The sequence below is a fragment of the Gouania willdenowi genome, chromosome 4 (genome assembly GCF_900634775.1).
Source record: "Gouania willdenowi chromosome 4, fGouWil2.1, whole genome shotgun sequence".
Classification (NCBI taxonomy): Eukaryota; Metazoa; Chordata; class Actinopteri; order Blenniiformes; family Gobiesocidae; genus Gouania; species Gouania willdenowi.
In genome coordinates, this window is record NC_041047.1 from 30,582,603 (window position 1) to 30,610,470 (window position 27,868).

General features: G+C 40.8%; 1 protein-coding gene across 2 annotated transcripts in view; it reads left to right on the top strand.

Annotated features, from left to right (window-relative positions):
* Window positions 1–24,089, top strand: part of prdm5 (PR domain containing 5) — a 70,669-nt gene extending 46,580 nt beyond the window's left edge. For both annotated transcript variants that reach the window (XM_028444843.1, XM_028444844.1), the window contains exons 14-16: window positions 7,462–7,547; window positions 17,184–17,288; window positions 22,887–24,089. In XM_028444843.1, the coding sequence (XP_028300644.1) occupies window positions 7,462–7,547; window positions 17,184–17,288; window positions 22,887–23,051 (356 nt within the window). In that variant the 3' untranslated portion in view covers window positions 23,052–24,089. The remainder of the gene's footprint in view (window positions 1–7,461; window positions 7,548–17,183; window positions 17,289–22,886) is intronic.
* Window positions 24,090–27,868: the final 3,779 nt, after the last annotated feature.

The following is a 27,868-nucleotide window of genomic DNA, read 5'->3' on the forward strand; positions in this document are numbered from 1 at the left end:
GTGGCTTCCCGAGTGTGACTGTGCAGCTGTTCCAGGAAATACAGGAAATAGCGCTGTTTAGTAATTTGAGCTATGAAACGCACAAAATGCGGACACTTTCAAACTTATAGGTACTGTAGTCTATTGGAAATGGAAAAATAAATAATTTATTATTATATTATAATTAAAACAAATAATGAAAATATAAATTCACCCTTGGGTAGGCACTGCCTACCTTGCCTACCCTGACGGCACGTCACTGGTTTTAACATAGTTCCAGTCTTGTAAAGCTGGATCACAACGCAGTGAGTTGTTTTTTTCTGGATGGACGAGGCTTCACGAACGTAGCCTTTGTTCTTTTTTAAGTTTCGATTGCCTGTTTTAGATGGAGGACTGGGTGCTGGGTTCAGATCTGCTTCATGTGTGGCAAGACTCATTCTGATCCAAGTAACCTTCAAAAGGACGAATTTAGGGCAATTGTTTGAGGAAGTGGAGAAATCTTCTGAGACCGTATCTATAATGGAAAGGTCAAGTGTAAAAGTTGTTGGGCGTTTCTACGGCCCATCAAAGGTGATCTCTTATCATCTTTAACACACTGATATCACATTACCTCTGTGGCCCCTGTCGGCATGTGGCGCTAAGCAGAGGAAAGGACAGCGCAGGGCCACTGTCTGTCTAAACCAGAGGAAGCTGGGAATTAATTTCTGACGGACAGCGCTAATGTCTTTCAGACCGGAGCCCCGAAGCTCGCAGAGCGTTCTCCATAACATGAACAGTGCATGAGCATGGAAAGAAAGTAAACGACAAAAGCCAAGCATCTGCTAACCAGACACACGGCCGGCTGCGCACGCACACACAACACACGAGGGGTGCCAAACGGATCGATTAGCAGACAAGGAGTGTGAGGGCCACAGCAGGGGGACGAGGGAGACACCCGAGGTCAAAGAGATGGTGTACTGTTTCAGCACATGCTAAATCAGTTACCATCTCCACACACATAAAGCTTTGGCTCAGCTGTGCAGCCACCCCTCATAATCCCCAAACAATCTAGCTCAATCTGGGGAATAAGTGGAGGGTGTCCAGTTACAGTAACACTCAGCAGAACACACACCGAACCTCTCGCACGAACCTCACAGTTGCAAGAATGTTCCCAATTACAGCATGTTTCCAAGTAGCATTTGTTTACTTCCCAGTTTTGCCGAGGGATGGAGTCGAGCATTTTTTTTATCCGAAGTCGGATGAAACAGTAGAAAAGAGACGACTGACTCATCCTGAAAAGGACCCTTGAGCTATAAATAGTGCTGAATTCCACTGGACTCCTCAGGAAAATATTAAAAGCCATCATTTTGTCAGTTTATTTTTCCTGGATGAAGCACATGTGTTGGGAGTGTATAGGTTAAGTAGGTGAATTGTTGTGCACTTATCATGAGGTTGGGCCTTGGCAGGGTGTGGTTGTACGTGCTGCGAATTCACTGACAATAACCAGCCTGTGGGAGGGATGTGATCCAAGCCACAGTCCACTACAGCACTAATGCCTTCTCCAGGACTCCCTCAGGCTACTGGCAGACCTGAACCCGATACCACACATGCTACACAAGACGCAAGACTTGTGCTCCTCTGTCTCAAAACACATCTGGGGATCAGATTTTCCTGTTTGTCAACAAAAAGCGAGCCACAGGCTGAAACTTCACAGAAGAGGGATTTAGGGATGGAACACAGCGCTGCCCTCGACATGTGTTTCTAAGAGTCTGATCATGAGATGTCCACTGACCTGAGGTTGCATGTTTTATTGCCTTGTGTCTCGCTGTGGCTCTGTGTGCTCCTCTGAAGCCATCTTGTGGGGGGCAGAGGCTTTAGCGTGTCTGCAACACAACAGCAGGTGTTGCTTTTTAAAGGCCATGCAAATGTTTCATGGACCATATAAATAACGCTCATTGTCTCATTGTTGAAAACATACAATACAAAGTCCATAATGTGTACAGTATACAAGTTGTAGTATAGCACAAGTTCCCAACCTTTTTCCGGTCGTGACCCCATTTTGACATCACAAATGTTCGGCAACCACAAACATTATTTTTTTCTAGAATTAGTTTTTGATCATGTTTATTCAAGTGTGTTACAAATACAGAGTAGTCAGGATTAGTGCACAGAGTGACAAGTACTCCACCTCAGAATTTTTTACACTGCATTTTATTTGAACCAGATTTATACTTGAGAAAGTTTAATGGCACGCTATGTCCGCAGTTTGGGGCGGACATATGATGCTATTGTGATGTGTGATTTCTATACAGTTAAAAAAAATAAACCTCAAAATAAATAAATTGTTCCATATAAATAATTTTATATGTTACATAATTCTACAGGCATACAAAATAGATATGGGTTAGGGTTAGAGTAAGTCTGAACGTGATTGCTTTATTGAACGTTGAGAGCCGCGTCAAAGTTGAGCACCGCCCCCGAACTGCAGGCTGCAGTCAGGAGCTTCTCAGCGCCCCTAGTGGCCGCAGCACTGTCACAAAAATCAACAAACAGTCAGTCAGGTCAGCCTCCCTCGTCTTTTGATTGTGTATGCAGACAGTAGTTGACCTGAAACTTCCAGATAAGGATTGGCTCTCAGGGCTGGGTCGTTTGGGCTGAGGTGCGAAGCTCGCCCCTCCTTGCTGCGTCGGTGGTGCTCCCCCCTCCTCCCTGGCCTTGCCGCCATCGTCGGCCCCCTTCACCGGGGATTGGCGCGGTGGCCGGGGTTGGGGCAGACTGGGGACGGGCGACCCTGTCTGGCGCCGGGCGGAAAGCGGGTCGGCGGAGGGGGCCGGGTCTTGACGGCGTCTTTTTAGCCTCCTCAGAAGCAGTTTTAAACTTTTTGCTTGCTTCGGCCATAACCAGGAGTCAAACAGGCAGAAAAATACTAACAAAAGCCTTTAGCCCAGTGAGTATATCCGATCCTGTCGTCACGTGACTGCCGTAAAATGATTGCATTCTCCAGGTCACATGACATGGCCAAAGACGGTCCGTCTCTCCAAACTTACATGGTCGGTATTTCAAGAGGGAAGCCCCGCTTGGAGCATTGATACTGTCAAGCGCTGTATATTGGCCTGAGGAATCTTTTCAAATAACTCATATGGGTCAACTCTATAGGTCAAAATGTCCGCAGTGTGTCTTTAAGTATATGATACAGTTATTTGACGTTTATTGTCTGTGATGTGTGTTTGAAAAATGCTAATAATAAAAAAAAAATTAAAATGGAATGACATTTTAGACGACCCTATGTTAATTCCAGGCGACCCCACATGGGGTTGAAAAACACTAGTATAGTAAAGAAAACTACACAATAGTGGTTCTTAAACTACCCTATAAGAGAAAGTACCCTCTTTCTCTTATTTTTGAATCCAAGTACCCCCTTTGTCCAACTGCAACATTTTGCTGAGAAAAGTATTTAAAAACAACTATAGATCATAATGATGGAATTAATGAGTGTTAACACACATTTTAAAGAATCTTATTTTTTAATTAAGTGCAAAGAAACAGTATTTAGTGCAGTGGTTCCAAACTTTTTTTTGGATTGTTACCCCATTTGATATCAAGAATTGAATTCACTGCTATACAACAATTAAAATCAACATTTGGTAAATAGGAAGCAGTCCAACCTCCTGTCTCTATCTTGTAGATTAGATTAATGGTCCCAACAACTGGGTTGTGGACCGATACTTAATTATGCCTAATTTCCGGGTGTTTTAATTTGAAATAATTCCTACTTGGGGTTTAATGCTCATCACTCCTGATCTTGATTGCTGCACTGCTCCGGTGGTCTTTATGCATGCTGCCTCACACACACACACACACACGCACACGCAGTCATATATCGGACGCCACGCGACACATAGACACACATTAAAGGTTAGGGAGCACTGGATTTGATCACTTCAAATAAAACCGAAACCTGCAGCTTTCATGTGAGTTTAAAAATAGTCAGAAAAACATTCCCAGATGCAACACATAATTGGGAGATTGCAAGTTTTCTTGTTTGAATTTTAAAGCTTTATCATTGCTGCAGATCTCTCATGGAGTTTTATTAGAGGCTAATAGTACTGGTAGTAGTTTTACAGATGTCATGATGTCATGCAATGGCATGATGGGATTGCGATGCTCTAGCTAAAGAAATGAAATCAATCACAATTTAGCTGAAGAAACAACCAAGAGGAGAAGCAGCAGTTCTTACTGCGTAGTGTAAAGTCCTTTTAATATTTAATCTGATACAGGAGTAATCTGCAGTGATTTATTGAGTGTATAGTTGGTAGAGATTGAAAATCAAAGAACATTTTTAAGGTGAAATTGAGTCACTGGCTGAACTTGCCTGCGCACTGTACATTCTCCTTGTCATCTTGTGAAGTTTACATTGACTGCAACTGGTAATAATGTCTTAAACATTAAACTTATGATTGATTTTGATTGATTTTAAAGCACACGCTGGTTTTCTTCTAACCCTCTCCAAGTGCTTAAATCTAAGATGGATCAGCTAACATCAGCCCATCTATCTCATCTGTGGCTGTGCTGCCCCTTTTGTTTATGGTTAACTAGTTAGCAAGGGTGGCTCATTTTACCCACTGGCTCCACTTCTTACATTCCTCCCACATTCGTCGATAAAACCTTTTACATCATGGAGGTTTAACCACAGTTGGACTTAATGTCAGAAACAGAGGAGCAGCGTCTCTCTCTCTCTCTCTCTCTCTCTCGTGTTTATCCTGGTTCGGTGTGTATTTCCCTGATGGAATTTCTGATTTAATAAGCATCTTTACAGTCTTAATCCCAAGGAAACACAGCTCATTAACCTTATTACTTAAAGGGGCAAAATATCTCTCTCAACAATAAGAGCACTCACTCATCTGTTTGACAATTAGTCACTGATGAGAGATTATGATGAAGCTGTTCTAAATGAGGCTGTAGTATTAGTAGCTCTGACATGTCTGTTGCCAATCTTCTGTTTTCACACCACATGAGGTAAATTAAGCTATCATTAAACTGATTATTTTTTTCATTCGCGTCACTTTTATTTCCTGCCTTCCTGTCTTAATCTTTAATTCCTGCACACATCTAAAGGTTAGCTCACATCCCTTTTATAGATTAGTAATCAATGCTGGGTTCCATATCTGGCCCGTGGATCAGAGAAGGGTAAACAGATCCATGTGTGTGTGGAGCGTTTGAATGGCAGCCTGTCACTTTCTCTTTGTCGTTGGGCGCTGTGTGCTCAGATATGATCTCTGAGAGTCCGGCTGGACGGCTTTCCATCCGACTAAGATAAAGCCACGCTGCCTCTGATGTGCTGTTAAACTGTTGGCCAGTGAAAGCTCAGATAGCAAACCATGATGTAGCAGCAGGTCAGACTGTTTATGGTGGTAGGAGCTATGCTGCTTCTCCTGCGAGTGTGTATAATGTCTGTGTCCACTCTACAGGAGCCTCAACAGGACGTTTATTTTAAGCAGGTGTGTCAGATATTGTCGACATGTCACACATAGCAGTATGTTTTACAAGAATGGGATTTTTGTCCATTTAAAAACTTCTTTTTTGTTTTAATGCCAGCTCTAGCTGTCTCTCCTAACACTAAAAACAGACTGTACAGTTGTCAACTTTCCTCATAGTTTTTGCCGTCTACATTTTTTAAATGACAATAATGAGACTATGATTAATTAAATATAATACATGTGAATGAAAACAATATCAAAATATATTGATGTTTTTGTCAACTAATAAAAAAAATCAATCAGAACACGTCAGTGTGTTTGGGCTGCAGATATTTCGAGATTCAAGATGTATTTCTATTTTGGAGACATCGAAAATTACAATATTGCCTATGTTGATATACAGTATATATTTTATAGCTTATTTCATGTCAAAATACTCATTTTAGAAGTCGCTGCTATTACTACTTCTCAGAACAGCATGAAAAGCTCAGTTAGATGGATCACTGAGTGTGTCCTAACACAGACCTTCCCCTAAACAAGCCACACTACAGAACTCACTCACACGTGCTGTCCCTAAAGCCCCATTCGCACGTATTATCTGGGACCCCATGTAATAAATAAATGACCCCCCAACGTCTGCTTTTTATGTGGCACATTCGCACGGGATAACCGAAGCCTGAGATTTTGCTGAAATTTACAGACATCTTCCAGATATGATGTCAACGCGCTGCGTATTGCGTAACATTCACTCACATTGTTTTCAACATGGCGGGCGCTAAGAAGAGAAGTAGGCACTGGACGCAAGAAAAAACCTTAAAATTAATAAACATGTGTCCCGGAAACAAAACAACACGTAATCACGCTCAGATCCCGCTCATTTCTGTCCAAATCACAGAGAGGTCTATTTGCGTTGGATTAGTATAATCACAGGACCTCGGAGTTTAGCAAAATGAAAAGGAAAAGACAAAACGTGAACATATTGTGCAGCTTTTTGTTAATAAATGTGTCAGTGTGGCATTTTTCATCATCAAATTTAACCCAGAATTGTCTTTCTGATCAGAAAAAAATATCAAGATTTATATTGTATATCGCCATTTTGAGAAAAAAATATTGAGATATGACTTTTGGTCCATATCGCCCAGCCCTACTGTGTGTATTTACAAACAATAAAATGATCCCATATGAGATTGATCAATACTAATTAAATTTTAAAAAAGTATATGCTCTACGTATGTTATAGTTCACACTATCTTTAACAGATTTAGTCGACTAATATCATTTAGTTGACTAAAATTAGGCTATAACTGAAATTTTGACTTAAACTCATTGCATTTAAAGCTGATATCCGGAGTTTCTGAGAAATCTATGTTTATGTATGATTCTTTTGAAATGTGAAAAAATACCTAATTAGTCTTTTCCTATGGTCTACTGCCGGTGGTCATTCATATACATTAATGTATTTAAGTCCCTCCTTCATCCTATAGACCCCTATACAAATGGAAACGCTCACTGAGTGCGCCCAGCCAATAGGCTTCGACTTAGTGTTTTTGAGATTGTTAATCAAAGTGAATGTGAACTCTGCACAGAAACAAGGCCGCGCGTCACAACAACAAACAGGTAAATATGATTTCGTCTCATACCTGACCCATAGACCTATATCAATGCGACTCGATGCAACCTCGTTATGTTCCGCGATGCGCATGCAGAAAAATAGAGGCGTGGCTTCTGGTAGATTGCAGAGGCAGTGGGAGGAAGTGGAGCTGTTTAGGGCGGGACATCGGGACGTCTTCTCAGAACCCCCGGATTTCAGCTTTAAGCCAAAAGTCCATGATTAAAAAGCATGCAATCTGTAGAAAGCATAAGATATCGTTACATCTTTGTGATATTTTACAGATTAAAATAAAACATTTAAATTGTGGTTCAGCCTCTAATTGTGTTTCAGCAAAGGTTGCTAACCTTCTCTTGCTATAGTTCAGGTTCAGGAAGTTGAATGACTGTGTGTATACTGTACATGTTTATTCCCTAGGTGAGCGTCCCTACCAGTGTCCATACTGTGACAAAGCCTTCAGCAAAAACGATGGCCTAAAGATGCACATCCGGACACACACAAGAGTAAGTGTCACTTTGTTTTTGTCACTAACTGCCTTTCTGTAAAAAGTTTCCATTTGTTTTGGTTAATCCTGTATTGAATTAAGAGTCAGTTCTCTTTGACTTTTTCAGTTTGTGTAAGCATGAACCCAGTGTCATAAATTAACTCCGTACACAATAAACAAGAGTTCCCAGTGTCAGATCTTATGGCTGGTTTATATTTCGTAGGATAATAAAGGATTAAAATGAAATGTCATAAGAAGCTGTGCTTAGCTTTTCCAAAAGAAAATGCCTTTTTTTGTTCTTGCGGTTGTTGCCCTGTTCTTTTTCTCTCGTGTCTTGCTTTTGGTTGTTTTGTTTACAGACTGTTTGCTTTGGTTATGAGACGCTGATCAGTGACCTTTGTATTTGCAGCATGTTGGCTCCATCTGATTTAATAATCAAATTAAGATAGCAAATATTGTGCTTCATGAACTATTGTGGATGCACGTTACAATAAAACCAGTATTTATATTTTACTAAAGAGAAAAATATCTGAGCCAGTTTCTCTTGCAAATGTCACCATATCAGACATCAGTGATCACATGCTTTCAAAAGCTGTACTCTTATCAGGGTTGGGGTCAATTACATTTTTAAATTACAATTACGTCTTATATGATCAATTACAAATATTATTTTCTTTTTGAAAGCCAATTCCTATTACCTCCTCAATGAGAAGTTCAATAATAATCAATCACAATTACTGAGCCTTTAATATAAATAAGCCCATAAAACACAACCTTCCTCTTGTGTTAGCTTTCTGTTAGCATCTCTTATGTTAACGGGTCAGTTTTGACTCATGTCTTAAATCAGATGTAAAATACATAAAAAAATCATCATCTAATTTGTTTCTCATCTCTTGTTTACCATGTTATGCTTCCTAATCAATGAACATATTGATATTAATATTTTTGGTGTGGACGTCTGAGCCTTTTTCTGTCACTATTTTCCTTGATATGAATTATTTTTTTAAAAAATGGTAAAATGATCATCAAGAGAACTGACAGATAAACATATTTTAATAATTGTTAACTATGTATGTGTATAGAACTGTAACATTGTTCCCCAGTTTTGCGTTGAATTCAATTGTGCTTTGAGGCACCACACTTCCGGTCCATGGACGAGACAGTGTGAGCGGCCGAGTTCCTGACAGCTCTCGCTGCACTGTGCCCCATATGATGGTGCGTTAAAAAGTGTTTTGTATTTTGACAGTACAGTAAGTGCCATACAGTAAGTGACGGCCCAGAATGTTTATGGAGCTGTCTAGAAACTTAGCAGTAAGAGAGAGAGAGAGTGGGAACAGAAAAACATCTACGGTGTGGACGGAGTGTGTGTGTGCTCTGATCTGCACCAGCTCGGCTGCTTGTGTGTGAGCAGCGGTAACTAGCCTCTTACTGTCCTCACAGCAGTGAGTGATACATGCTTTCATGTCTCTAAAACATCAGAAAATTCTCCAATAGCACAAGGTAAAGTTCCTACATTTGTTACTAGTCTCTATGGAGAAAACAATCGCAAACAGTTCCACAGTGGGCGCGTGCATGCAAGTTTCATTCAGGAGAGGAGGAGGGAGCGTGCAGCACCTCACAGAAGTCACGCACTGCAGTTTTAACTTTGAATACTACATGTACCGGTTACTATAACTAAATACAGAATATAAAATGCAAACTCACCTGGTATAATGATGATTTAGGTCATCTGAGTTAGAAAAGCGCTCCAAAACACGTCCGCAGCTGCAGCTGCTCTATTTGACTCAGAGTCGGCTCAAATCGTATCTGCAGGTCCTCATTTTCAATTTGGCGTAAGCACAATATCACTGGGTAATAAATGCCAGCTACACAGTCTTATGTCCCAACTTGGAGTGTAGTTATCTGTCCGGATTTTGGCTATCCATTGGAATTATACCGTGAATAAAAGGTAGATCTCGGTACACAACAGTGTAATGCTGAACCTCTAACCCTTTAATAGACCAATCGCCTCATTTTGACACCAAACATGCAAATTTTTGTCTCCGCTCGCTGGCTTCGTAACAACAACAATGGACTGGAAGTCTGCGCCCTCACAAACTGTAACCGGAAGTTATTAAACGCCATATTGTGCATGTAGCCAATTGACCCCAACCCTGACTCTAATGTAATCCAAATAGTGGCCCGCAGGCCCCAAACAGCCCAGCATTAGCCTACGAGTGGCCTTAATTATAGTCCATCAAGACAGCTAAACAACACCTTTCAGAAATGCGACCTTGATACTGACCTTTGATCAGTAGGACACAGATTTTGTTTTGCTAATAAAACTCTTCTACATGTTTCTGATGCAGCCTTTGCTTTGCCTTTTTCAGATGTAACAACTTAACATGTTTACTGTGTTTCACAGGGGGAAATAACTCCCCTCTGCCCCAATATGTTTTAGTTTAAAGCATTACAAAGTACGGTATTCCTGCCAAACCAAAGTTAACTGATTCAAAAACGTAGTATCACCACTGGTTCACCTTTATTAAAGTCTTTTAATTACATATTGATTTAGTTTTCCCTATTACTTAAAAATAAAAAAAAAATCTTGCTTTTAATTATATACCTTTTCCTTGGTTTGAATGTTGGCTTTGTGGCCGTGGAAAATGTCTGGCCCAGCTTTAGTTCTGGTTTTTAAAATTTGGGCCAACTGAGAGTGTAATAAACGAGCCCTGCTTCATTCCCTTGTTTTCCCCTAAACCACTTCTGTAACTGTAACCACTCCTCATGCATAAATCTAACCAACCTAACCCACAAGGAACATCAACCCGAGGCACAGGACTGTGCAACATGTTGTTCTTGTGAACAAACAGGACATAATTCAGTATTCAGTCTAACATAGTTGTATTCCAGCTGGTTGGTGTACGTTTCTGTTTCATTTCACATTCTCAATAAGGCAGCATGTGATAATACAAGTCATCAAAAGGGAAGAATTTCATCCAACTGAGACCTCATATTATAGAGTGTACAACACACTGTATGACACTTTAACTTTGTGAAAAATGTCAAGTGTTCCTACTCTCTTTGGTTCACTTGTACACAAACTATGTCTTCTTGTGTTTAACAATAATTACTATTTAAATGTGTATAGGGACGCCGGGTTTCTGTGATGGTGGAAAACAAATGGAAAAAACGGAATTCAGCAAACTGACTTGTTTTAATTTCTCTCTCTCTCTCTTTATTTAAAATCGGGCCCCAGCATGACACAGAAATGCCTCAAATGCAATTTTCTCACGCATCTATACGCTTTTTTCCCACTGAAAAATGGGTGATTGAATGTCTAGAAAGTGTAACAAACTGACAAATGATGTCCAACCACGCCCATAATCCCGTTAAAAAAAAAATCTCATGCTACGTGTTAGGGTTTGACTAGTCGTCATGTTATCCTGTGACCTAAAAAGAACACAGAGCTTTATCTGGAAATGTGTTTTTAATGTGAAGTGATGAACAAGCACTGCGTTCAAATCTAAAAAGGCGCTGGTACATTGGTGTATTAGTTCAACTCATCATCATTTTACCTTGTGACAGTCACATGTCTGTGCAGGACTTTGTGCAAAACGTGAGGGTGATTTTCCGGTTGATGGTAATAATAAGAATATTTCCCATTAATAATGTGACTGAGGGTCTAGCAGTGTGGCTAACGAACATGGTAATCTCTCGCAACGTTATCTCGTGTGACTTCAACGTAACCGTCCCATTTTCGTAAATCATCTAAAGTGTTAAAATGTAAAATTAATAACAGTATCGGTAGTTTAGTCTATTAATCCTCTTAAGCACGTTTGGTGCACTTTCACGAAGTTTAATAGGCAGTGAACTTGTACGTTGTAACAATGTAATTCTGCACCACAGAGATGAAAAATCGGAGAACATTTACAGTGTGCACATGATTTTCATTTCACATCGGTCAAACAATCTTTACATTTTGTAAAACAGTTTTTATTTTTTTCCCATACAGGTTGTATCCTATTTGATAATTGATTTGTTCTCATGTTGTTTTTACAATCTTTTATACAAATTTGGGGAAACGGATATTTTTTGCGCACAGGCTATAGAGAATTAGAAATAATTGTATTTTGGGTTTCAACAGTGACCCAGGTTATAGTCAAATTTTGTAAACATGAATTGGCTGATCAGTGCTGTTTCACCTAATCAGAATCAGAAAATATTTTATTTAAATGAACAACCAATTAACAAATCCCATGAAGTTTACAGAGTACTAATTAATACATTTGATTTGTCAAAATAAGTAAATGGAGGTTGTTTTGGCAAATGTATGGGTCCTGGCTACACTGCTTAGGCTCCATAAAGTTTAGGTATATTGCACTGGTATGATATACAGTACTAAACATGATAAAAGGCCAAAATAATGGTCAGATTCAAGCGATTAGAAATAGGCGATACAGTATATTCTGTTCTTCTCTGTGTATTTTCACCATCTCACAGAACCACTACCATTGATATATGTTTATTTACAATTAATAATATTAAACAATCAGCTAACCATAGATTATTCCAGGCACATTTTTTTTTGCGACTCGTTCTCCATTAAAACTAAATAGAAAATCGATGCGTACACATCCATAGATTATATCTACCAAATTTCAGCCCGATCCGTTCACAAATAACAGAGAAGTAGTGATTTTAACTAAACTAGTGTACTAAACAAGAAGAAGAAGAACAAAGTGAGTGGCGTATTGAGTCCGGTAGCCTCAAATATTCAATGAAACATGTTCATTGAAAGTTGGTATAAGTGAGTGACTGCAGTCTGAGTGTTGCACGTGCAATACATTGGAATGTCAGATAGACTAGGCCTGCCTTTGTCGTACAAAAAGTTTGTTGAACATCTGTGCATAGCACAAACAGCGTTGTGTTCACATTTTTATACCTCTTGACCTATGACCCCCGCAGGTCACGCATGCGCACTTCCAGAGTGTGAAAATGCTTATTTCCTTAACCTGGAATCTTTACAGTGGTGATGCCAAAGAAAAAGAACCAAAGATCTGATGTAATTCAAGATTTATTCGTGTGTTGTAATAACCACAGTATAGCAGATTCACAATCTAAATAATGAAAGACATGAAATGTAAAAATCTAAAGTAATGGGGAAAATATGAAGCTGAAAATCTGAGCACACAGGCGTTGTTTATACGCAAAGGCAGATGGAGAAGGGAAATAGTATCATCATGACTTCATTTCACTGTGCCACTGCTCGAGCTGTTGATTATCTAAGCAAACCTTTCCATGTGCACTTGGCGGCCATCTTTGAGTCACATCTGACCAATAAGATGATAACGCCTTTCATCGCTGATTTCTGTCATGAGTTGGTATTGCAAAAACTGGAGGATACTAGGTTTACCTTTACTTTCTATTAAGATTTGTTGTGCTTTAATGATGTCCAGAGGCTCCCTCACATTCTGCTGATAAACAGAGGTTTGCAGGGGTTTAGTGCGTCTCACTAGAAACAGGAAGGTATAATTTTTTCGCAGGCTGCTGATTAAACAGACTGATGTTTAGTCTCTGATGTTCCTAGACCTGCCTTTGCTCACATCACCTCTGAAATATGAACTGAACAGTTACACACAGCAGAGCCAGATGAAGTCACTGTTGAGAAAAGCAAATGTCATTTGGCTGAAGGACGTACAGCTCACTGTCAACGTACATGCCAGTTTCAGATGGACGCTATTGAAGTTTGTGTTTGTACCACAAACCACAACATCAGCAGAGTAAAATGAAACACATTTGATGCACATATGAGCCAATGACATTTTAGACATTCAGGGTTATTTTAATAATTTTGAGATTTATATAAACAGCTGTTTATGTTTATTCTTTGACTGCAAAACACTGCTTTTCTGTTCTTGGGAACGAAGGATGTAAAAGGAAATGAGTATCTGCGGCAGGAAGGCACATCTCTGTAAGATTAAAAACAGTCTGCATTGAGAAGCTGCAACTGATGATGGAACAAAGTAGGAGTTGGCTTTGTCCATATTTATACTGATTCATCTATGAAATACTTTCCATTAAAACATTAGATTTAATTACTAATAATGTGGGGGCGTTTCTAACCAAAGTCCACCAGTTAACCTTGTTGAGAAATATAATTTAAATTCCACGCTTTTATCTGCTGACTCAAATTAGCTTTATGTAAGACTTTGTGATTAACAGAAGCACTCTATTTCACTATGCCAATCCTGATTGGCCGGTGAAGCGCAACAGTCCACTCGGAGGACCCGCCCTCTCGCTTCGGACGCACAGCTCCAGTGAACTTTCTCTCCATTGACCTTCAAACTCTCGTGTCGCGCTGATGTCAGGCCAGAATCAGCTGATCAGATGCATAATTTACGCAGTGATGGCACAATATTCACATATGAGAGTGTGTGTGACAGAGTGCGGCTCAGACCTGCTGGATGATGGTCAGTAGATCATCATCATTTGGTGCAGATTGATTGACAGACTGTGTTGCTGTGTTAACTCAGATCAATGGCAGATCAATTGGACGGTTTCCATTCAAATCTGCCTATTTTTCATGGACTGATCAGAGCAAAGTTACAGGACATGACGGAGCACCAACATTAAATTACGGGGAATAAATATCATTAGGTTTTAAAGTAGTTATATAAATAAACAACATTTTTATTTGTTTATTTAGGGCCCTATTCTCCCATGCGCGTAAGTCCAAAAAGCCACACAGCGGCGCTGTTTTTGGCTGCTATTCTCCCCCTGTACTTAAGTTTGTCCCAGTTACGCACTGTGGGCTGAGCGTCCCTGAAATGTGGGTTTTCCCATTCAAATCTGGCTTTACGCGTATTCTCCGGTGTGCGTAAGTCCTTTTTCTCTTACGCGCTTCTAACCCTGGAATAAGTGCAGCACCCCAATAAGGTGAAACATTATATTGCAGTATAGAAATATGGACTTAGTTACATTTGAAGCCACACGGACTTGTGCGTCGCGCAGCAGCAGCTGTGATCACTCAGCTGCTGCTGCGCGAATAATTAAAACTCTGACAGATGCAGACTTCTGTCCACGTTGGTCACAGTGATTCAACTATTTTCATACTATGTCCAACGTAAAGTCACAGTTTGATCCACTACAGAGTGAAACAAGCTGTCATATGCAGATGAGGACCAGAAACTGTTCCCACACATATTTTAATGAGGCTCAGCTCAGGTCACTTTAAACAATTTATATTTAAAACTGTAATTATGGAAGCCAATAGTTCTGTTTCACTGCAAACATCCCTCTGTATTAAAGCAGGACGCTCTGCGGCCGTGTTATTTCCTCATATCTCCAGCTCATCTAACTCGGTCACGCTTTACAGTGATGATGATGATGATGATGAAGGCGATGATGATTATGAAGACAATAATGCTGATGAAGCGCTGATCAAGGAGAGAGATTGTATCTGTGACTCAGTCACACTGCAATAATCTGATCAATGATCTGATCTTTTCTTTTTATTTTTTTTTTTTTTTTTACCTTGTCTGCACATGATCTGATCTTTTCAACCTGTTATATTGTTTATCAATAAAGGCGTTTCAAATTAAAAGTGAACTTTTTCATTTTCATGGATTTCAATGACATTTACAAGCGTTGGGAAAACTCCCGAATGTTCCGTGATTTCTAGACAGCCAAAAAATAATGACATCACCGCCTCCTTTCCTTCAGCCTGCCTTCATTTACACATACGCGCTTTTGCTCTACTTACGCACGGTGGGCGTGTCAGGAACCTGGACCGGAGAATTGCATAGGAGAGAAGCGTGTAACTGCAGGCGCGCAAAAAAACGCTTAAGTCCAGATGGAAAAATAGACCCCTTAATTTTATACATTATGAAATGTTTGTGCAGCAGACAGCGAAGTCCATCTGCCTCCAATTTAACTTCCTCAAATGTCATTGTGTGCTTCTGTAAACTCATGTTTCCACATTTGACGAGCAAAACGCTCATTTAAATAGGGGCGGTCTCCACCACTTCTGCATGCGCGCTGATCATTGCTGCAATCTTAGTGAATTCCTCACAGCAGGTGAGGAAACTGCGTCACCACAGGATTTAGGGATACACCTGGTTTAACAGCCTTTATTTTAGATTTTAGTGAATCCGCCCCAGAGTTATTTCTAATCATTTTGATCAAGAAAAGCCGGGGGCATCTCTGGAGACGACAAACTAACAAGGAAATGTGTTTAGTCACTGTTTATGTTTTCTAGGCTCGACCAAAGAGAATGAAAACTTAACCAATCAGAGGCACTGCCCTGAGCCTTGCTGCTTGCATGTCTATAATCCATTAGAAGCTACTGGTAGCTGTGTGATCACTGGTGAGTGCAGCCTGAAGCCTCACTCACTGAGCTGCTCCACTAATACCTCCATGTGGTCACCGGGTCATATGAGACCATTGGCTCTGCTGGTGTAAGTAAACACGACTCCATGCTTTTACACATTGATGGGATCTTTGTAGAGAGTGGTCAGATTGAGCGGAGCCGTCGGGTCAAAGGTCAAACGGGTGAACATCTGCTGAAGACTGAAGGTCACCAGGTACAGATGTTCGATGTTACCAGGGTCACAGAGATGCATTTTGGGTAACGTGCATCATCATCCATCCATATGCTTCTGGACCTTTGAATTTTGACCTTTCAGTCAGTTTCATTCTTTCATACACGGAGCGTTTTCCCTGATGGAAAAACGAGGAGATGTTTAGTGAAGCTGGGGTTTTTTAGCTGGGAATTCACAATAACCACAAAGTGTGTTTTACCGCTTTCACGCCCACACACACACACACACACACACACACACACTGAGCTTAAACTACACTGTTCACATTCATTATGTGCCGTGAGCAAAAAAATCAGTTAAACGCTTGAAGCCACACACGGACGCACATGCAGTGAACCTGATCTTTACCTCCTTTTGTATCCAGTGCCACTGCGTGCTCTGTGCCCCGCCCACATGATAGCGCCTTTCCCAGGACCCTAACTTCCTGCATTCACCCTGTTCCCATGACAACTAAGCTTTAAATGCTTTGAGCCTCTGCTATCAGCCAGACTTGTCAAAATGGGCTTCCCAAATGGTGACACTGGGAACCAATTGTATGCTATCTCTTACTTCTTCTCCGGTCTTTTGGGTGTCTCCAACATTTCCCCTCGGACTGCTGTCCACCCTTTCCTCCACTGTGCACACACACGTACACGCACACACACACGCGCACACACAGAGTAAGATATCTGCTTTGACTGACACTAAGACAGGCCTCCAGAGGGCTCAGAGGAAATGTTCTTTGGTAAACCGATGAGGTGTGGAGACAGAGGACTGATATTCTACAGCCCCACAGTGCCAGCACACTGATACATGTTCAAAGAGATTTTCAGTTCAGTGTTTTAAGAATCCATGTGTTTTTCATGGCCGCTGTGCCAGTCATTTCCTCCCTTCTGCAGGGGCTGCACAATTGCTCATTTTATATCTTCACAGAGGAAAAAACCACTGGGATGTGAAATGATAGGGACGCAAGTGTATGAAAATTGACTATATATGTGTGACAGGAATACTTCCACATCTTCTCATGTTTTCCATATGTTTTTCTTTCACTGTGTGTGTGTGTGTGTGTGTGTGTGTGTGTGTGTTGTGTGCAGGAGAAGCCATACAAATGCAATGAGTGCAACAAGGCCTTTAGCCAGAAGAGAGGACTGGATGAGCACATGAGGACACACACGGGGGAGAAACCTTTCCAATGCGACGTGAGTGTCCCAAAAATACACACTCTGTCTGCTAGTGCTGTTGTTTTCGTTCGTGAGCGTGTGTGTGTGTGTTGGGGCTCTGGCAGGATACCAGAAGTGTGGAAGAGTTGGGACTGATAGTGATCTTTCTTCTCTAGAGGAGCCATGTGTGCTGATCTCCTGTAAACATATTAAGAGGATCAGAGGGAGAAATGATGCTCTGCATATAATCGTGTTGGAGAAGTAATTATTCTTACAGACCGCTGTGGGAAGATGCAACAAAGTTTGTTGCCAGGGTTTGAAGGAAACCGTTTTTTCCTGCTGCACTTCATCACCATTTGTGGAAGTTCTAAACACGGAGTGACTGATTTAATGTGTTGTGTTTTCATTTGGAAAGCCACAACTGTGTAAAAGCCAAAAAACTCTTCAACTGCAAATCATCTGAACATTACATTATGTGACACGCTACAGCTTCCATTGTGATGGATAGTCACAAAACTGATTGAGTTTTTGTGCAATAATAACGAGAGGAATTCCAGTTTTCCATGTATTTCAACACAATTGGCCCTCATTTATCAATCTTGCGTGAAAACAGGTGCAAACCTGAGTGCACATTTGGTCGTACGACAGAACCAACGTGTAATTCATGAAACGTTCATATCTGACTAATCCCTGCGTACAAATGATCGGGGTGTTGATAAATGCGGTTTGATAAATTCCTGGTTTGGAAGCCCCGCCCACTGAGATCAAACAAACACTGGTAAAAAAAGAAAGAAAATCCTCACATCTGAGGTGGAGCAAAACAAATATACTGTATGCTTTTTGACAGTGTGAAACTTAATTTAATGGTACAATTTTCCAGCATTCCTGTGTTTGCAGCATTTTGCTGTTTGCTACGCGTTTGCCCGTCCGCCACCGTATAAAGGCGCTCAGAAAAGCAGGTGACGTCTGCCCCCCTGTGCGCGCTGCATACAACTTCACAGCAGAGATCCTGGAGAGACACACAGAAATGTGACTTTTATGTCGACCTCAGTTATTCGCACGCTTTAGCCAATAAATAATTTTTTTTTAAAAGCCTCTGCCACTGGTCCGGTTTTGGCTCATCAGGCTGCGCTGGTACATTAATGCAATGTTGTGCAAAACAGCTTAAAATATTGTCATAAAGTTCTTCTGTATATATACAGCAATGTTCCCCCGCTGGTCCGCCAGCCGAAACAGCACTCCTGTGATCGCTGCTTGTTGCGCACTGTTGAACCCACAAGCTCCTGCCCAGTAGTAGGGTTTGTTAGTGCGTTCATTGAAGGAAAACCAAAAAATTGCAGGTATCGGTAATAACGTGGGCTTTTTTGAAAAGTGTTTTATTTCGTTTTATTAATCCATTTTGATCTGTTCTGAATGTGTGTCTGGTTATGCTTAAATGGCAGCTAAGGCTTGTTTAATTTAGTTCTTTATTTTTGGACTCAGTCAGATTTGGCTGTTCTGCATCACAATTCCACACTCAGATTTGTGTACACAAGGTCAGACCTGACGTGAGAATTTATAAATACCGAAGCTTGCCTGAATATGGACGAGTGCACGTCGTACACTCAGATCTGAGCGTATGAACGGTTGATAAGTGAGGACCAGTAACAGTCCTGAAGCTCATCCTAAAAGGTTGTTTAATGTTGATTCCCTCAGTGAGGTCTTTCTGAATCAGCCTCAAATACTCATTTAATCTGAAATAATATAATTATATAGTTCAAGTAAAAAAAAAAAAAACAATGTCAATATCACACAACACACATGATGTAACCTCCCAAGAACAATGGAAAAATACAACGAAAAATGTCCCAGTGTCCCATTCTAACATGGTATGTCTTTAGGAAGAGCAGGATGCTAATTATGAAGCTCAGCAGGAATGAGTACAGTAGCTGAAAAGAACCGATATATACGGAGGACCGAATAGAGCAGGCTGGTTGGAAGGAGAACAAAGTGGAAACCACTATCTATAATACAGTAGTCCAGCCAGCCGTCACTATCAGCTGCTGCTGTTTCATTGGTTGGTGGACATCACTGAATTATTGCTGCAGATATTTATTGGTTTATTTTCAGGGGTGGGACAATACACAGTTGTAAAAGTACCAATGTTTTATTTGAATTTAACTCTAGACATACCGAGATACATACTCTGGGTATGATATTTTCAGCTCTATAGGAATATAAAATCAATCTGCTGTGGGGTAGATTGGGTGGATTTTTTTCACTTTCGCATCTTTTTTTGCACTAATTGAAACACATCACCTGACCGCTCATTTACCGCGCTGCGCCCAGCCCGGCCCAAGCCCACGCAAAATGATAGAAAACAATACTGAACCCGTCGGGTTCTGTTTGGTCTGTTGGGTTCCATCAAAGATCTTCAGCTAAACTTCATAAACCAATACATCTAAGGTATTTCTTCCAAAAAATGGGGATATTTCTTTGGCAGTGGTTATCCGTACGGTTGCCGTATCAATATACCGACATTCTTCGTACAGAGGGCCCCTATTTGGCCAGTTTAGGTCACGTGACTAAGATTAAACCTTACCTTAACCCTAAAAATTATTGCGATATTGGGTTATAACCTAACCCTAAACCTAAACCCTATCCCTGACATGCTACGTACTTGTATTTCGGTAACCGTACCAATAGCACCGGGGTTTGTCCGTACGCCAACCGTACGAATAGACACTTTCCATTTATTTACAAATTGCTATGCGCAATTTTGTTAATGGTTTGTTGTCAAATGGTCATGTGACTTGAACTTTGGATAAGGTTTGTGCATTGCATTGTAGGATTTGGAGTCCCATAGAAGATTGCAAAGTTTCTTTAACCTCTACAACCCCACCGGACCCGCCGCAGGGTCAGCTCTAGCCTCCGTGACTTTCACGGATTTAAATGTTGTAAAGAATCACTGAAATCACACAGTCCATATCCCTAAGAAATCCTAAGAATCTCGGCTAAAACTGTAGCTAATCCACATTCAGAACAAAAGACCACAGCACACACACCAGAACGTTATGTTCAAAGAGGGAAAAGTCAACAACTCCGCCTCTACGTTTGTGCACGCTCATTGCAAAACATATCAAAGTCGCAGAACTAGAGAAACTACACATTTATTGTTAGAGTTCCATAACTTTTAATTAAAACATGTTTATCACCTGTCCATGAGAAAAGTCGCCAAATCCTGGTCCATTCGGAATCCTTTTAAAAGCAGCAAGTCTCTCCATCTTTGAAAAGCAGCTCTAAGATAAATTCTGTTGCGGTCCCGAAAACGTTTATCCACAAGCTTTGTACACAGTTTTTTTTAGTAGAAGCTTTATACGTTGGCAATCGTGGAATGGGTAACTTGAGTTCTGGAGCGCTCCTCCATGATGCTATGTTTGCTGTTTGCCACTTTGATTGACAGTGGCCCACTCCAGGAAGTCAAAGTCGGGCAAAGTCGGCACTTTATTGCATTTGTATAGAGGTCTATGGATGAAGGAGGGACTTATATACATCAATGTACTGTATATAAATGACCACTGGCAGTAACCATAGTAAAAGACTAGTTATATATTTTTGCATTTTGAAAGAATGATACATAAACATAGAAACTCTGGATATCAGCTTTAAGGACTGTTATCACATCATTCTGATTTCTTGTGTTTCTTCGTCAGACAAGGACGACACTTATTCAATTGACACAATTTTTGCTCTGGTTTGTTTATCTCGTTCCTTGTGATATAATGTCACTCGGATTTTATGTTGGCGTTTGTTACCACACTTTATCTTCCTGCTGTGTCTTTGAATCCATTACAAAGGCTGAACGCGTTTCCCTTGCATCATATGCTGAGTCTAACATCACATCCAAAGTGACAAAATCCACAGCCTTTTCGTCACATGGTCATTACTTTGGCTGATGTGTTCATGCCCTCGGTTTAATCTGAGCATTTCGCTTTTCTTCACGTTTAATAATGCCTTTTCTTGGACAGCTCGTTCGCTGAGAATCAAATCTCTTCTAATACTTTGAGGAAAATTAAACAGCAGAGTCTGGATTCTCAAATGTCATCCCAGCTTTAATACTCCAGTTTCAATCCTCAGCATGGAAAAACGCTCCAACATCCCCTGGGGAGCCATCCACAGGGGTTGTTTAATGCCACATAATAAGTATCCTATTCATCGTCAGCGAAGCATCTCTGGACAGTGTCACACATCTGGGGGCCTTTTTCTTCCCCCTGTAAATAATGCGACGCTAAACTGCTGGGAATGATCGAAATAACATGTGGAATGTATTTAATGTGAGTCAAGGGGGGAAAAAAAGGCGCTCATTTCTAGGAACATTTTCAAGAGGAGCTTAAAAGCAGTGTCTGTCATAACATCATTAATATGTTGTCGAAGCATCCAGTAACAATTGGGTTGCCATGACACACACAGGACTCTCTCACTGTCTCACTTCAAACCAATGGTCATTTCTCACTGAGGCTGGCTGTGATTTGTCGCCCATCAGAGTAATTATGTATTTGCACATTGATGTGACTGATATTATGCATATATTACACATGGTTTGTTCTGTTTTGTGGAAGATTTTTTCAATATAATGTAAGAAACCAAAGTTTCTGAGAGATTGAGCAAAGAGAACCCATGCTGTGCTTCTCTGAGCGTGTGTTACACTGCAGCTGAACGCAAACTGACAACGGATTATCTTGATGGATTGAGGATCGTGTGTGCGTGCGTGAGGACGGCAGCTCACAAATCATTCTCAGATTCAGATTGCTTTATTTCTAAAATGGGACAATACACACTAACAAACTTGAAATACAGTATGTAAATGTGCAGGATTAAAGCAACACTGTAGCTAATTTCCATCCTCAGTTCCCCGTTTGACCAACAAAACCACTTCACTAAACATGACAAAATCGTTTATGTTGAAGCTAAAGTGCGTCAAACTAAGAAAAAAACAAGCAAAATGAAATTGCATGCTACCAAAATGATGCTACTTCACATTTTTCTATATTGTTAAAAATATTTCAATTTGTTTTCCTGCACTTTTCCTTATTATTATTGTGGTGCCATTGCACTACAGGGGGTACTTGAGAGAGAGAAATTGGAAAATTAATAAACAAAAGCATTAAAAATATGGTGTTTTATAATATTTATTTTTTAGTTAAAAGTGGTCCCACATCAGGAGGGAGATGACTGGAAACGATAAAAACTGTAGAAATAAATCTATTTAAGACAAAATAAATACTGTTTCATTTCACTTATTTATAATAGGATTCTTTAAAATGTGTGTTGTCACTCATTCATTCCGTCATTATGCTCTATAGAATTCTGAGCATAATGTACATAGATTCAGAATTAAGAGAAAGATTGTACTTGAGCAATAAAAAAGTACGAGAACCACTGGTCTATCATATTGTGAAATTAGTTATTATAATATAATTTAAATAATCAGGTTCGTAGACTAACAGTGACATCACAGACAGTAAAAATATACAGGATTGTGGGAGCATTTTTCACTCTCCTGCAGCCATTTTTTTTTAAAGATTCTTAGAAAACAGTGTCCGCTAAAGCGAGCTGAACAGATTGTAAGTGCTGACCCATGCTTGTTGTGCTTTGTAGGTGTGCGACCTGTCATTCAGCTTGAAGAAGATGCTCAGCAGACACAAGCTAACGCACAACCCCAACCGCCCCATGGCCGAGTGCCAGCTCTGCCACAAGAAGTTCACCAGAAACGACTACCTCAAAGTACACATGGAGAATGTCCACGGGGAGACGGAAAGCTAGAGCCTATTATGGAAGCACAGGGAAAAGGAGGGATGTGATTGGTCAGAAACAGTTGAACCTCACGCTGCCGGTACGACCTCCGCGTACATGCTGTTCTCTCACATAGATCACACAAAGGTTACCAATATCACGCTTGTAGGATACTAAAACGTTTGGGTGAGCGTTGATAAATGGTGACTGTACATGTGCAATTATTAATATTATTATTATTATTATTATTATTGTTTGTGTCTGTGCTGTTTTCATATTGTTCACAGTACAGATTAACTACTTTTTTTATTTCCTCTCAGTGTGAACAGTGTGTTTTACTTTAACGCTGCAAATGTAGGAGATGAAGATGACTTGGCTTTATACTTGACATATTTACATAATCAGTCATATATTTATCATATGATGATATTATATGATATAATACACTATATAAAGTAGAGGATGAACAGAGAGATGCCACAGTGGTGAAAAAGGAAGAGTAAAAGTGTACCTACAGTGTATGGTGACATGTGGGGATAATGTTACAGCTGATTATTTTATTCTTGGCTAAATGACTATCTTCCATCGTTTCTGTATTTAGTCTGAAATCCCAAGATTTCATCATTTATCATCACATGCCATCATCTGTACATGAGGATTTTTGTTCTTCTCATTATCTTTGATATTTATTCCAGACGTAGTCTGTTCACAACATTTCCACTGTTACTCCAAACAAAGGCCGTTGTCTTTTCCTCTCTGAGTTCTCTCCACCTTTCCTCTTTACTTTCCACATTTGCTCTTAGTCTTAAACATCGGCTATTGTCAAAGGTTTGTCTTTCAATCCATTGTTTTATTTAAGCACAGCAGCTGAACTGCACATTCACATTGTGGCTTAACGTCCCTGCATCTCAACATATGTATCTTTTGTTTTCATTTGTAGAATTTTCATATATTTTTTTTGCCTTTTTATTCTTATTCTTGACATTTTTGTGGGATAAAACTTCCAGGTAAACTCTAAATACTTTACTTTTTATGAATTGCCTTAATTTTCAAAGCTTTATGCTCATTATTGACATGTTTATTTTCATCCCATCAGTTCTGTTTATGACGTTCTTGTCCGAGTGCGTTAATGTGTGACTGGAGTTGAAGAAAAGTTGCAAACAAACTTGTAATTACGTCTGATGTTAAAACGTCACCCAAGTCGAGAATTATTCTTTCAACTTCGACCAAAATGTACAGTTCAAACTTGACGTGATGTTCTTTATGTTGTTATGCATTATTTGTTACGTTTCTGCTTCTTTAATGTTTGTATAGAGACATTTGTTCCTCTCCAGCTCGTATTGTCTAGGAAAGTGGTTTTGATTGTCTCTCGTTCTCACAGTTCTGCATGTGTTTTTAAGGCTGTTCATCGGTACTTTTTTCCATTTAAGTTGTCATACGCTGCCCTATGATTAATGTCCATGTTCCAGCTGTGGACTCTGCCTCTGGAGACTGTGAATTGTCACTTCACACGTTTGTATTTTGAAATGTATAAAACCTCATCAGCTACCAAACACATACATTTCCTCCGCTCCTTCTAATTATGTGTTTGTGAACTGTTGACATTGAGGTGTGTGGGGTGGGGGGGAGGATGGGAAAAGAGCAGCTTTGAGAGTTGATTAAAAGTGTTCCGTTCTCCTGTAAATTCAGCCTCTATTCTTAGGTTCACAGTGCGCTGGGAGCGCGGGCTAATTGAGGGCCTTGTCCCCTCTTTTCTCAGTCACCACTGGCCTCATCTGTGAAGCCACACACCTCAGAGCGCCTCTGATGGTTTCTCTCTGTGGATGCGGGGACTGGTTCTCACATGCGGATCCAGCAGAGAATCTCTGCTATCTCAGGGTTCTGCTCCGTGAGGAGATTCCCCCAAAACATGGTGGATTTATTTTCATCGCCCAGGCTGCCGCTCAAAGCCAATAAATCTTGCCATGTGGAGATTTAGCTTCTTTGAAACTCATAACTATAACAGCATGTCTGTCTTCACGAGTGTGCACTGTTTGCTCAACAATTAAGTAATTAGTGGGGTTCATGTTTGATTATGTTTCAGCACTGATCCGGAGCTGCAGCACGTCTCAGGGTTTCTGTCAGGCTTTCTGCATGGTTGGTGTTCAGATCCCTGCTCACCACATGCTCGGGCAGAGTGACCTGAGTAACCTGCTCCATGCTGAGTCTCACGCTGCCAAGTGCACAACGTGTTTGTCTAAGAGTAACCGTGAGGGCATTCAGGGCTGACTGACTGACTGGGGGTTTTCACTGGATGCGGCACTGATCCGGTTTTTCCCCACTGTCCGCCATCCGGTAATCCCCACCGGTTGCGTCTTGAGTGCGCGTGTGACGAGACAGAGCAGTTCTCACGATATTTATATAATCGCGCGAGAACGCAGTTAAATGTATGTGTTATAAACGCAACAATAAACAGATAAACAGGTCAGTGTTCCTAACGAAGGAGTACAAGAAGGTTGGACTCTCTGGATTTGTCATAGCCACATTTTTAGAAATATAATCTGAATCTGTTTTATTTTGAAAAGTAACCCAATATTTTATTGCAGAATACGTGCTTAATTCCTGTTTAGCTTAATTTGCTCTGTGCTGATTAATGCGTCATGCTCCGGTGTCCGCCAGAAATAGAAGCCCTGCATATATCTACCGCATCTGGGAAGGAGCAGACACGCACCGCAGCGGACCCGGTGGAAATTAACACATAGACTAAAGTGGAAACCTATCAGCTCCGGTGCGCGGCGGTGACGTAACGCAGCAGAGCCGCATCCAGTGGAGACTCGGGGTTTGCGCACTGTGAGGTTTTTTTAACAGTAGAACAAATCTGTTACGAATCAAAACTAAGAAAGCAGGCATATGGAGTTGAGATGTTATACCACAAATACGCACAGTGCAGCCTCATCACACCTGCATTGTTCAGCCAGGGGCAGACATGGAGAGAAAATAATGATAGAATTACCCTATTTTTTTAGGTTTGTCCTCTGTTCTGTTTTCCAAACAAATTATAATTTAAATAGCTAAAGTTTTTGTCATTCCCATTCAAATACAGTCACAAGACACACAGTGAGGCTGTGAGTTACAGGCTGTCTGTACTTATTATAATGTTGTTAAACCCTTTATAGTACACAATCACTTTACAGACTGTAGAATGTGCTTACTCTTAGTGATGTGGAGGTCACTGGAGAGGTAGGGATGTCCCAATACAACTTTTTCACTTCCGATACCATACTGATATTGCAGCCTTGAGTATTGGTGAATACCGATAACGACCCGATTCGATATCAGCACAAATTATACATACTTTTATTAATTATTTTGTAGCGTGGAATGTTAGAAAAAGCTTGATCAAGTGATGTTACTCAAACAGAGAACAATAGTCAGCAACAGCAGGTATGAGGAAAAACTGACCCATTAATTATTAACGCATTGGTTACATATATTTTAACCTTCAACATAAGATCTGCAGTATTCTACAATTTAATAAACATAATATAATATATATCGGAGATTTTAGATACAGTCCGATAAAAATTGATATTCGTTTTCTGGCTGATATCGAACCAATATCCAATATCGGATCGGGACACCCCTATGGAGAAGTGGGCATTCTCTCATTGTTTTCTCTGTCTTTTTTTTCTTCAAACAATTCCAGAAAACACCCTGTTTTAGAAACAGTATCATGTCAGACACCTATATTTAGTTTACTCAAAAAATGGAAATTGTCACACATTTGATGTGTGAAGGGGGAATGGCCGGAGGGAAAAGTCACAGAGACAGGGCCATACTCCAGCACCTGGGAGCCAGAGAACACTGGAGAGCGAGCCTGGAGTGGCACAACCAGTCAACCCTTGGGCTCATTTCCAGGATCCGTGGAGTGTTGCTGAATTTCCCGAACAATATTCTTGATCTCTCAAGACGCGATTCCCACCACACAGGGAGCAGGTATATTGGCGTCAGAATCCCCCAGGCAGAAAGGAGGGCAATGGATCCGAGACAGAAAGTTGGGCTTGGTGTTGCGAGATAGGAGAGTAAAAAATGTAACCTACTCAGAAAGGGGCCCAATGGGGTCCAATAGGAGTTCTCCCTTGGAGCAATCATAGGTGCGGTGGAGGGGCAAGGTGTGCGCCAGATCCTTGCGGAGTTCTATCTTGAGGTTGTGATACTTCTTCGGAACCCTAGACAAGTCGGGTGGAGATGGCAGGGATTCTTTGGATCGGGACATGGGAGCTGTCGATTGCAAGCAGAGTGAGTGACACAGAACACTTCAGCTGATGATGGAAGAAGTCTCTTAATGGGGGTTATGACGTCGTAACCACGGAAGTCTCAAAACCACAGGAGACATAAGGGAGGGAATTACCAAGAACTAGATGACTTTCCAAAGATTCCCAGAAATGGTAAGCAAATAAATGAATGGTGCAATGAGAAACTTGAGAGATTAACCTGCCATATAGCACATTTACAGTCTTGGGGTCTTGAGTTGCAGAAGGGGAATCTGGGCGGGTGCAGGAAAACTGGGTTCGATAGCTCCGGGGCCTAAATGGAAACCTGGGAGTTGACATTATACACTTCCAAGAGACAGAAGCTCGCCATGCTAACTCTGGAGGCTTTCTTGTTTCATGTTTGGCCAGTTCGTTCTGTCATGGCTAGGAGTAGACCCAAAAGTGAGAAGGAGACGGAGTAGTGAGTTTGACAGAATGACTGGTTTATTGTAGGTTGAGCTGAGGTGAAGATCCAGAATGTAGTGGTGTCAGTGATCCTCGGGAAGCTGGGAGCTGAGGTGCAGTGGCTGGCAGTGTGGCGCAGGAGTTTGTCGA